The sequence below is a fragment of the Halyomorpha halys genome, unplaced genomic scaffold (assembly GCF_000696795.3).
Source record: "Halyomorpha halys isolate HHAL.00 unplaced genomic scaffold, Hhal_1.1 Scaffold72.1, whole genome shotgun sequence".
Classification (NCBI taxonomy): Eukaryota; Metazoa; Arthropoda; class Insecta; order Hemiptera; family Pentatomidae; genus Halyomorpha; species Halyomorpha halys.
Window position 1 is genome coordinate 538,088 of NW_027109364.1, and position 13,042 is coordinate 551,129.

At 32.0% G+C, this 13,042-nt stretch overlaps 1 protein-coding gene across 1 annotated transcript in view; it reads right to left on the reverse strand.

Moving 5' to 3' along the window:
* The window catches only part of LOC106692798 (kinesin-like protein KIF12), a gene marked incomplete in the record, with an annotated part of 134,643 nt that overhangs the window by 35,775 nt on the left and 85,826 nt on the right, over nt 1-13,042 (reverse strand). The window contains 4 exon segments of the mRNA XM_067047557.1: nt 7,337-7,478; nt 7,576-7,670; nt 10,331-10,472; nt 12,092-12,235. Of these exon segments, the coding sequence (XP_066903658.1) occupies nt 7,337-7,478; nt 7,576-7,670; nt 10,331-10,472; nt 12,092-12,235 (523 nt within the window).

The following is a 13,042-nucleotide window of genomic DNA, read 5'->3' on the forward strand; positions in this document are numbered from 1 at the left end:
TGACTGCCGTCAAAATAGCCCTGAAGAAGCCCTGCAACGTGGGGCGAAACGTTGGCTCATTAAAATAGTATATTTCTACTATTTGAATTTTTTTTTTTACCGCACCCGGACCATATTCCTTTCATCTTTACACACGGTCAATCAATAATCTTCCATTACTATTTTTTTGTTCTTTTTTGACCGCACCCGGACCATATTCCTTTCATCTTTACACACGGTCAATCAATAATCTTCCAAAAAAAACAATGGTTTGTTTGAAATATGTTTCCAATAAACAGTTGTCTAAATATCTAATACAATTATGAAATTAATACGCTGTTTTATCCACTTTCACTTTCTCATAATTCTCTGTCAAGGCAAGTGTAAAGTGTATTGGAAACAGCCTTAAGATAATATTTTGAGTGTGGAAATATTTCGTGATAGTATGTTGGGTTTTAGTACCGATAGTTATGATGACTGTTCTTCTCCTTTGGGCTAAATACATTGCTATACATAAATATATCGAAGAAGGGGATAGAGTTGAACAGCACAACTTTTTTGAATAAAGTTTATCTCTTTGTAAATTTAAAAAAATCGATTTGTTTTTCTTAGATACTTCGATCTCTATGAGATTTTAGATGAAAGCCTATGAAATCATATCATATCAATATACTCCCTCCAATTGAAACCCTTATGGCTGGAGTACATAATGTTCGTTTGAATATAGATTGAACAATTAAAAGACCATCTAATTATAAATTAAACATTACCTCGATGCTTTGCGTCAATCATCTCATTACTGTCATTAACTAATAAGATGAAACTAACAATAATTGATAGTAGCTATCGATAGTTAATAGTAGTAATCGAACTGGTCAATATTCCATCGCAATTGGTCTTGGCTTTTGAATTACTCCTGCTTGAATTACCTCATGAATATTACAAAAAGTTCAGGGTTTAGCTAAAATGTCATTCATCTTAATAAGTAATGAGTATTGAGCCCTATTAGAAGATAAAATTAAACTATTGGTATATATAGTTATACATATACATAATTTAACATTTACTATCAGTGAATTAAGAAATTTACTTATATCTAGCTGAATTTTATAAATAGTTGGCAAAGTATGGAATATATATGGAAATATGGAATTCTAGTTAAAATCATTAGATATTCAGTTATCTCACTACAATTTTTGATTACTTTAATGAATACTATGTATAATTGCTAGTCGAAATTGATGAGTCTGCAAAGTATAGGTAGGCGGAATAAAAAACGGCGGCTGTTTCAAAACGTAAAAAAAATTAATTTTTCATTTGGAGCTCTATATCTTAAAAAGTAGGAACAACACAAGAAAACCTAAGAGGACGTCATTTAAAGAAGAGTAAATTTGATAAAATATGAGCCCTAATAGACTTCTTTATGTTAAATAGTTTCTGAGATATAACTTTTTAAAAAGTAAGATTTTATAAAACATTTGGGTGGGACGTATTAAAAGATAAGTAGTTAGTGAATTTATTTTGAAAAATATAAATCTCAAAAACCATTCGACGTATAGATGTCTATTAGCACTCAAATTAAAGCTAGTTTAATGAGCTATATAGTAGTTTATGATTTTTATCTTCGTAGGGGTAATAGTTTACATAAAATTTACTAAAATAAATTGATTTATAGTTGTTCGGACACATTTTCATTTGCCAAATTTATATTCATATGCGAATATCATAAAAACTACTACCCCTACGAAGATTAGTGTCATAGACTATTTTATAGCAAGTTAAATTTTCTTTCTTTTGAGTGTTGGCAGACATCTGTACGTCCAATGGTTTCAGAAATAAAGTTTTTCATAAATCAAATTTATTATCCGATCAACTATAAATCAATTTATTTTAGCAAATATCATGAAAACTACTGTTCGTATTCTTACGTTCGTATTCAGGTAAAGGTCATAAACTTCTTTATAGTCCATTAAACTAGCTTTAATTTGAGTGCTAATAGACATATATATGTCACATAGTTCCTGAGATATAGATTTCTCATAATTAACTAACTTTTAATCTTTTAGTAAATGTTTAAGAAATTTTGCTTTTTAAAAAGCTATATCTCGAGAACTATTGGACGTAAATAGCTCTTTAAGGGCTAATATTTCAGCAAATTTACTCTTCTTTAAATAATGTTCTCTTAGATTTTCTAGGGAACTAAAAATTAAGTTTTTTATCGTTTTGAAACAGCTGCCATTTTTTGATCCCTCTGCCTATACTTGGCAGACTCATCAGTTTTTACTATTAATTATACATAGTTTTATTGAAGTAATCAAAAATTGGGGTGAGATAACTGCCTTTTTTTCTTCTCGGCTCTTGTACTATTATATTGTAAAATGTTTTTAGAGTTCTTCTACTGGGTAGTTTCTCTACATGCTGTATTATATCATTATGTCATTATGATCAAATTTGCTTGTTGTATTTTATATAGAGTTGTAAATGTCAATAAATAAATAAAAACATTACTGACCCACTTTTCCAGACATTGCCACCACCAGGGCGGCCACAAAGATGGCAGACACACACTGACTCATATTCGACCAAGGACTACAAACTTACTGACTGTAGGCATTAAGGAATCTGATGAGCGCAATAATCAGACAGCTGGCTCAATATTTCAATTTTCAGGCGAACCCCTTTCCTCATTCCCATCTTATAATGCAGTAAAAGAGATTCTACCCATCCTTGTTACCTACTCCCACATATATATACAACAATAGGGCTTAGAAGAACAACCAATGCAGAAGCACTAGAAGAGGAGAATTGTGCTATAATATTAGTTTAATCTAGCAACATTGAAAAAAGTGGGTTATACTTGAAAAACAGCGTGAAACCCACACCATCCACCCTAGATTAGTCTTCCTTATCTTAAAGGAAATCCTTTAAAAGAGCGAGTATGTTAGTAGATGTACTGCATGTCACAATCTCAGAAGAGAACATAACAGCAACAATAATAGAAGGCAATTCCCGGCTAACTCCAATTGCATAGTGAACTGCTAGATAGATAATTTCATCAAAAAACGATTTACAAAATTGTACTACATTCTACCAAGGGTCAAAGGTACAGTGACATACAATAAAGGCGATCCAACCACATAGAAAAAATTGAATTAATATGAGGTATGTATAATTAACTTTGTGAGGTGTAGATAGTTGACCGTAGATTAATGATTGGAGAAGTTTGTCGGGGGGGGGGGTGCGGTCAGCAAAGAACAACATAAATAAACAAAACCATATTTATTTTATTTAATCAGCACCCATTATTTATTTTCTTTTATCAATCATTATCTATTATCGATTTTATTGTTTATAAAAAAATATTTTTTATTCTTATTAATTTTTATTCATAATTTTTGACATTTGGATTCCGTATTTTTACATATCACTGGTTTTATGTTTTCTTTTAAACTATAACTTGACTTTTTTTATCATTGTTATTTCATATCAACTGTTGTGTCATAACAGTATTTCTTGACAGTTACGTTTCTAGCAAACCCTTTCCCTGTAGCTCTCTCTAGTGAGCCTTTCTAAAAACCATAAATCAATCAGTTACAGGTCTACCTTCTACGCCATAACGCGAGTTTTCTTTCTCGTTCTCATATTTCTTACATTATTCTTTTCCCATTTTAAGTATAGGTGCATATGTTAATACTCTCACTGTAATTCAGATATAAGCCACTCACTATTTTCATTGTCTGTCATATTGTTCAATTTGTAGATTCAATTTATTTATTTATTATTTTTTTCAGTTTTTTATACACTACTTGCATATCTTATATTATACATATATTCTTACCTACATGATATTATATTTCATCTTTCACTGTTTTCAATCTACTACCATCTAATTCCACGATTATCAATCAATTAAATTTAATTTTTTTTTTACTATTCAATTATCAGTTATCAATTTTTTATCATTTATGATTCAATTCAATAATTTGTATAATTCCAAATTTGTTTGTATACTATTCCTTTTCAATTTTATGTTTCTCTAAATGTTGTTGTTATCTCTTTTGTTCTACAGGACCTGAAACTCGTCGGCATAAAACAAATAAATATGGTTTTGTTTATTTATGTTGTTATTTGCTGACCGCACCCTCCCCCCCCTCCCCCGACAAACTTCTCCAATTATAATTAACGTTGTTATTGTGAATTGCAGTTTGGCTGGGGAAGAGCCACCGATCCTAAAATATTGTTATGGATAAATAAATCTGTGGAGCTTCATGGAGTGTCTGAGGTGCAGAGCTTATTAGAAAGTACAGTTCTTAGGCCAACGGTTGTGCAAGGAGTTGATTTGATTAGAATCACGTTCGAACGCCAGATTTTTCTCCAATTAAGGGAACCCCATTTATGAGGCTGGGCGGATCCTGGAGGGCTCCCTAACCCAAAGGGTTGACTCACGCACATGGAAAAATAACATAACTTCACTTCACCTCATTAGATATATTAGGAAATTCATAAAAATGTAGCTGAAATTGTATAGACGCGTTATTTTACAGTCCATTTACTCCTTTTTTTACAGGTCAGCTGTTTAGTTGACCTTGTGAAACGAAATTGGTGCAATTGTTACGCTGTCAGATTGGTTTGTTGAGTAGCAATCGATACAAACCGCTTAAATCGATCATTGTACCTGAATTACTACAGTCGAATCGTGAGAAGAGGCACGTGCCTATATAGGTTGAACAGATAGAATATGTTTTTTTTGGAAAAAGTCTTTTATCCCTTATTCGATAGTTTTTGTCCCTCAAATTTTATATAAATTCGGAATGACCTACACATAAATTTTTTTTTGGCACGCTAAGCAACGCTGCCATTATTGTTTAGGTATGACGTCATTTCGACATAAACATAGATAGGCATATCTCCTCAGGGCGAGTGTTATATATATATATTTTTATTTAGTTTTTTAAATGATTATCTATAGTGAGTTATATTCCTTATCGTTCCTGTGCAGTACCTAATTACAAAAATACTAATAAAAAACTCCAAAGAGTTTATCTCAGGGCCAAAAGATGTCAAAATTATAAACATTTAGTTAAAGCTGATTTGAAGGGATCCAAAATTATTATCGAATCTAAATAATAGATTATATTTTTGTGAGATCCTTAAACCAGACTGAAAAGACAGGAAACTGCACGTCGATTTCGACTATTAAAGCACTTACTAGACAAACCGTCTAAACTTCCAACACATTACAAAAGACTGATCTACATGGCTGTAAAAAGGCCAATCTGGACATATGGAGTTGAGCTTTGTGGCTCCACTAAACCTTCGAATTCCTCTCGTATTCAATCCTTACAATCCAAAATCCTTCGTAAAATCCTCAATGCTCCTTACTTTGTCACAAATAAAATCGTACATAAAGACCTTAATGTTCCCTATGTAACCGATCTAGCCCGAACCAGATATCACTCCTTCCATTATAAACTCTCTAACCACTCAAATCCCCTAGTTTCTAATCTTGTGTCCTCTTCAATTCCTGACAATCCTCCGAGGTGCCTGAAAAGAAGATGGCCACGAGACCAGCTAATGTAAAATGTCATTAGAGTGCTACCAATGGGTAGTTTCTCTACACGCCTGTAACACTCTAATTTAACTTAGATCAAATTTACTAAATGTATTATAATGTACAGTTGTAAATAGAAATAAATATATTATTAAAAAATAAAATAAAAATATTTTTATGAACATCACTCCGATAAGTATAATAGAAAGTTGCAGATTATAAGTTCATTTGAGGTTATATTTATTCCGAAAGATTACTTAAAGTAACCAAAAACGTAATCATTTTCCCTTCCAGTTGGAAAACGATATGGTGAATTATGTTCTATACAAACGGGCTCAGTGAGAAATATAATAATGAAATCTGATTGCTCATCTGAGATCATCTAGATTTAATATTCAATATTAAATAAGAACAGAATTATGAAGATTGTTAGAAACTGAGCCTCAGCAATACATATAGTATTTTTAGTAAATAAACTGAATTTATAATGTACTTATACGGTTGTTTCAAAAATCATAAACTCTGCAAAAAATTTCGCAAACATTCTAGACGAATTTGTACTTTCTGCATTCATTAAACCGGTTAAAATTGAAATGCTTTTGAAAAAAAAAATTAAAATTAAAATTTTTTTAAAAACAAAATACGCAATAATTTAAAAAAGAACATCAAGCTTCATATCTTTAAAACAATATATCTTCCAACACTATTATATGGCAGTGAAAGTTGGGTGACCCAAGACAAGCACATGAGCAGGATTACGGCTGCTGAAATGTGATTTTTGCGAAGAATATTGGGCAAAACTAGGAGAGATGGAATAAGGAATGAAAGAATAAGAGAAGAACTTCAGAACCCCTCAGTAAAATTGAGGTTATTGAACACCGACAGCTCCGATGGTATGAAGACGTCTATAGAATAGTGGAAGACAGAGTGCCAAAGAAAATATAAGGAGGTGAGGCCGATTAGTAGGAGACCAAGAAGCAGACCTAGAAGGAGGCTATATGGAACATATCCAATGACAAGGTCTGGAAAGAGGAAAAACGCTGGCTCAGATGAAGATGCTAGCCATGGACCGAGATGTATGGACCAAGAGGTTAGAGTCTCCTCCACGCTGAAAGACACTTAAAGAGGATGAGAAAGAAGAACAAGAAGCTATATGTTAAATGCAGAGGAGCTCCTAGGGGATTGGCTGATAGGGCGATTTGTGATCTTTACGAAATAATAAAATTTTTAACAGTTTTGTCACATCATCTTTCCTCCATCTCGCTTGTTCCTAGTTTCCTCTCCCATTAATTTGTTATTATTTTTATTCATTGCTTCATTGGAGTTCAAAAACGTCCAAAACAAAAAGAACTAAGCTATCAAAGCGACAATAGAGAAAATGTTGTTGAGCTCAGCTGGTCTGTTAATTGACGTCATTCCCCATTTAGCAGACCTAGACAACCATGTTAAATTTATATCTCGTTTTAAAACAAGGAAATATTTGTTCATTTAACACAACTTTTTCCATTTAATATGTCAAACTGAAAGCATGAATACCCCTTACATATAAATTTCTTTTCTGAAACAGGCGAAGTATTTCTGCTCTAAGAAGGGGGTTGTTTCTATTATTCTATGTAAATCTCTCTAATGTAATACACATGTTTTGAGTAGAAATGTTGTATTATGACTAACTTAACTAAAAGGCTTGTTCCAACAGATTGGAAACTATCATCAAACTGGCGGGCACATGCGCAGTAAGATTTTTAATCTTTTTACCGAAGTTGGAACAGTCCTTATGTTTCTTTTAAATGAAATATATACGCTTACCTAGTACCATTAAGCTTTTATTGATATTGTTTGCCTCTTCAAGAGTTTTCCCCTCACTGTGCGTTTTCTTTGTCATTTCGCTGCCTGCAAGATCTACAAAGTTAATTTTACCTTGTTTGGTTATGTAAACGCCATTTTCCATCTGGAAGAAATAGGGAGTAGAATTAATTATTTTGCAACAATATATACAAATTTTTACATCATACTTATTTTTAAAAAAAAATTAGTTAAATTTCTACCTGTTGTTCGGAGGTTATATAAACCGTGAGGATTGTATGACTTCGGCTTGAATGATCGTTCATGGAATGAGAACCGAATGCTCTGTTCCTCATACCTTAAAAGTAAAAAAATAAAATAAAATTTCTATATAATCGATATGCAAAATGTTTCACGGTCAAGTGTCCAAACTGAATATATGAATTAGGGATTTCAAGACAAGAAAAAAATTCGGCATGAAGCTTTGTCCGATCGAGCTTTCTTATATATTATATATATTATAGCTTTCTTATATATATCGAGATATTCGTGTCAAAAGATTTTTATTGTTATGTGTTCAGTTAAAAACAAAACTGAATATTTCTGTTAATAATAATTATGAATGTTTCATTATATATGTCGTGTTCCTGTTGTAACGGTAAAGATGTCTCTTTAGTTACGTTCTTTATTTGTCAATACAACAAGTTCACGTATCATTTGTTTAGTTGTTATATCGCTGGACTGTGTATTCATAAGGACTAGAGGGGGCGCCATATGCTACTATGATATCCACTTAGCCCCAGCACCACCTAAGGAGTAAGCAGAGAATTTTTTTTTTAATATTTATTTATTGCTATTTACAACTGTACATAATAATACATTTAGTAAATCTGATCTAAGTTAAATTGGAGTGTTAGAGGCGTGTAGAGAAACTACCCATTGGTAGCACTCTAATGACATTTTACATTAGCTGGTCTCGTGGCCATCTTCTTTTCAGGCGCCTCGGAGGATTGTCAGGAATGGAAGAGGATGCAAGGTTAGAACTAGGGGGTTTGAGTGGTTAGAGTTTATAATGGAAGGAGTGATATCTGGTTCGGGCTAGATCGGTTACATAGGGAACATTAAGGTCTTTATGTATGATTTTATTTGTGACAAAGCAAGGAGCATTGAGGATTTTATGAAGGATTTTGGATTGTAAGGATTGAATACGAGAGGAAATCAAAGGTTTAGTGGAGCCCCAAAGCTCAACTCCATATCTCCAGATTGGCCTTATTACAGTCATGTAGATCAGTCTTTTGTAATGTGTTGGAAGTTTAGACCGTTTGTCTAGTAAGTGCTGTAATAGTCGAAATCGACGTGCAGTTTCTTGTCTTTTCAGTCTGGTGTGAGGATTCCAGGTTAATCTATTGTCCAAATGTAGTCCAAGGTAGTGAATCTGTTCGACAGGGGTAAGAGTAACATCATTAAATGAAACTGTAGGGCAGTCAGTAGGTTTAAGCAGAGAATTTGAAGCCAAGATGGCGAACGCCGGCCTGGGCACTGTTGAAAGCTCATAGTATTAGTTCATAATACAATAAAAAAAATAAAAATAGTGTGGTAATAATAGTAATACTTATTTTTCTCATGATAGGGATGACTATTCGTGATATTACAGTAATTAAAAAATACTAAAGTACAAGTTACTATTGTACAAGTCTGTGTAATTGAATTAAGATAAATCTACAAGACTAATAGTATTAGTTTGTACTTTATTATGAAACAGGGCCCAGATCGCGTGCTGTTGAGTGTTCAGCGAGCGTCTTTTTCTTTTTGGTATCACGGCCAAACTTGAACAACATCTAATATGAATGTTATTGTTTAAATTAAATTAGTAAATTATTAAGAACATATAATAAAACATAATGTATTTAAAATTTGAATTAAGGAACTCAAAACAAGAAAGAAATTCCCTATGAAGGTGTGTTCTTAAATGCTTCGTTAAGGATATATTAAAATAAAGAATTTCATTGTCATGAATTATTTATATTATAATAAATAAATTAATGCGTGTTGCAACGACTTTATTCATGGATTGTAAACATTGACATTCATATTAAATGTCGTTCAAAATGGTTACTTTGAGCATTAAGAAGGTAGACTACAGCAGCAGTGGTTCATTGAATATGAATTTTAATTTTTACATTTAATGAATAAAGTCGTTCGAAACACATACTGATTTATTTAGTTAATTAAACTGGATTTATATTTAGAATTATTCTCCTAAAATGTATGACTAGTAACAATAAAATAATTTTTATTCATTAAATGACATTAATATTATTATATATTAGCAAGAATGACACTAAAGGAGAAAATTATATGTTATATATAGGTTATTGTTATCAACAACCTGAAGATGGGGGAAATCTCCCGAAACGTTGTTGCTGACGATATGAAATAAATTATTGTATTTGAAATAAGGAAGAATTGTGTCATACACTAAATCCAGTTTAATTCCATAAGATTCTTCCAGTAAAAGATCATTAAGTTTACAATATAACAATATGGTTATGAATGAAGACCATATGAATAATATTAATATAAAATTCTTGCAAAATCTTTGATTTGTGCTGCAACATGACTATGTAGCAACAACCTGAAGATGGGGGAAATCTCCCGAAACGTTGTTGCTGATGTTATGATAGTTTAACTAAATAATTCATAATAATGAAATTATTTAGACGGGCCGCCCATAGCTCAGTGGTTAAGACACAGTCTATTGGTGGTGCCGGTTCGAATCCGGCCTGGGACGTTGACTTTTTTCATTGAGTGGTGGTCCCACAAAATGAGGAACTTTGACCCCCCAACCATGGTTAGGCAGTATAGGACTCCAATGGGAGTCTTGGCCAAAAAAAAAAAATATTTAGACGAGAAAATCTTCGAAACAATACTCCTCCTTGATTAATATTTTCAGTTTGGATACTTAATTCTGAAACATATAAGGTATAACTTTGATTTATTCATTAAATTATTACTTACCTTCTTCGAGAACTGCAAGGAGGTCGTCTAGCTCTTCACAGTCAACAGTAAACAGATTTTCGACAAAAAACCTTTGAGATTTTTTCGACCATCGTACGGCCAGTGATTTTCGAGCAGCGCCTGGATTCAATAGATCGATTACCTAAAGCAAAAATCATTTTTTTGTTAAATTAAAAAATTTAGAATATAACTAAGGAGGGTTTACGTCAAGAAATAGCCGAAAGAGGTTAAGTACTTTACAGGCTTTAAAACATTTTAGAAATTCTGACTTATGCTAGGGGTATTCATGATCTTTAGTTTAACATGTTTAAACCGTGTTAAATGGAGAAATATTCCCTTCTTTTACAATGTTAAAACGATATAACATGTAACATGGTTGAGAGCCTGTTACTAGGTCTGTTAAATGGAGAATGACGTCACTATTTCGTTTGTTGTCGTGTTAGGTTACTTGCTCGTAGTTTATGTTTCACAATAATAATAATAATGTAATGATAGTAGTCAATGAGCTCATCTTGATTCTCTTCCTTACAAGTTAGAAGATCAATAAGGCACTCAGTGGCCAAACTTCCAGTGAGTTAAGTTGAGTTTAAAAAAGTAAACAATAACATGAAGTTTTGGAAGGAGAGGTTATAAAACAAGTTGCTTAGAAAATCCGCTAGGAGCTCTTATTCATTTAACATTTTACATGACTTTAAATATGGTTGCTCACAATCCTATACTTGTAACATTTAACATGGTAAGACATTTTACATTTAACACAACATCATGAATACCCCTAATGTCCGTTTTTGAGGGTGTGTAGGCACAATATGAAAGGTTCTTCAAAGTGGCCGTCGTAATATACTAGGTTTATAGCCAATACTTTTCCTTATCTGTACATTCCATATGTAGGCAAGTGAAAGTAAAAAAAGGTATAAATCACATATGACCAATAAATTCAACAATATAACAATAAAAAATCCCAAAAATCAAAAGAAAGCGACAAATCCATTTTAATGATCCACTTCAATACGAAATACAATTTTTAGATAATTTTTTTTCATCTTACTTATTGGCAAAAAAGCATCTTACAACACATATCTGTAAAATAAAACATAAACAAGACTTGATACTTAAATAGTATATATAAAATTTGTTTATTGTATATACAATATTTTTTAACAAAGTGTATTATTTGTTCATTCCTTTATCATTTATAATTTATATTTAATTATTTTATCGTTAATTTATTTATTTTTTTTTTCAATTTTGTACTATTTGAAAGCCATAAATATGTAAAACCAAAGAAAAAGGAAATTGAAATCACATAAATGTAACTTATAAATGGTATTTGCAGCTTAAAATGTACTATGTATCGATTAGAGCCTTGTGGCAAAGTGTACATAATAATCAATAAATAACTATATACAAAAAAAATGTATATTACGAGGTTTGTTTTTGTTTAGTGGGGCCAAACTTCATTGGTCATCAACACCATTTATATTTTATTTAATTTTGCTTATATTCGTTTAAGTTTAATTATTTTTTAATTTGATTATTTATTATTTATTTTATTATTATTTTTTTTTTGTTCCGTTCAATGTTATATTTTAGTCAGTAAAAGTTGTGATTTTAGAAACTGAAACACTAATTCTATTGTTTTTGTCTCCGAGGGTTTTTGAAATATCTGGGTTTAGTCCTAAGCTATTGAGGTGTGGTGTGAAATATGGCTTATTGTCATATTATTGTTATATATTATGAGGTTTATGATAGGGTACTTACTTTTTCGTTGTATATTTCTAAGAAGGAAGCCTTGAGGATGAAGTGAACGGTACTCCTGTCCTGCAGGAGCCTGAAGAGATACAGGAAGGACCTGAAGATGAGCCCATGATCTGGCGAATTGATGTTGACCTTCTTCCCTTTGAACTATAAAATATTTCTGTTACATAGAGCAACGAAAAAAGTGAGAGAACTTCAACACGTTTAAATATTTCTAATTAATGACGTTTAAAAGAGTCCCTTTCAACTTTTCCAACGGCAGATTAGGGCGTTTAGTATTTCCATTATTTACTCGACCTTGGACACGCGACAGAATTTGATAGCGTCAGCAAAATCAATCATGCGATATTATGAGGAGTCGACCTGCAAACAGTTGGCTTATGAACTTTAAAGTATGGTAAGCTTAAAATAGCCTAAAAGGATATGAAGTACCATATAGTGAATAAGAAAATTTCTGGGGTCCTGAACCGTTTTGTTCCTGTGAAATACATTTATAGGTCATCTGCCAGATGTCGGGCAACAATATATTTTTTTCTTGATTAAAATAAGTTTTAATAAGATAATTAATAAACACTAACTAATAACTAATAAACAGGCCCCAAGTGACTGATAATGCTACTGTGTTGCTACGATAGTAAATGTTAAACAGTGGCTGAAATGCAGTATTATATACTGCCACTAATCATGCTATACCTACTAAAAGAGTACTGTCACGATATTACTGTCATGACAGCCAATGTTTTAATATCAGCAGCTTCACCTCCGCAATATGTACTGCCATAACTCAACTGTCGTGACAGTAAATATTTGCATATTAGTAGCTTCAGCCCCGCAATATGTACTGCCAGAACTCAACTGTCGTGATAGTAAATTTTTGATATCAGTAGCTTCACCCCTGCAATATATACAGCTGCGAACATTTTTGACATGACAGTATATGTTTCATATCAGTAG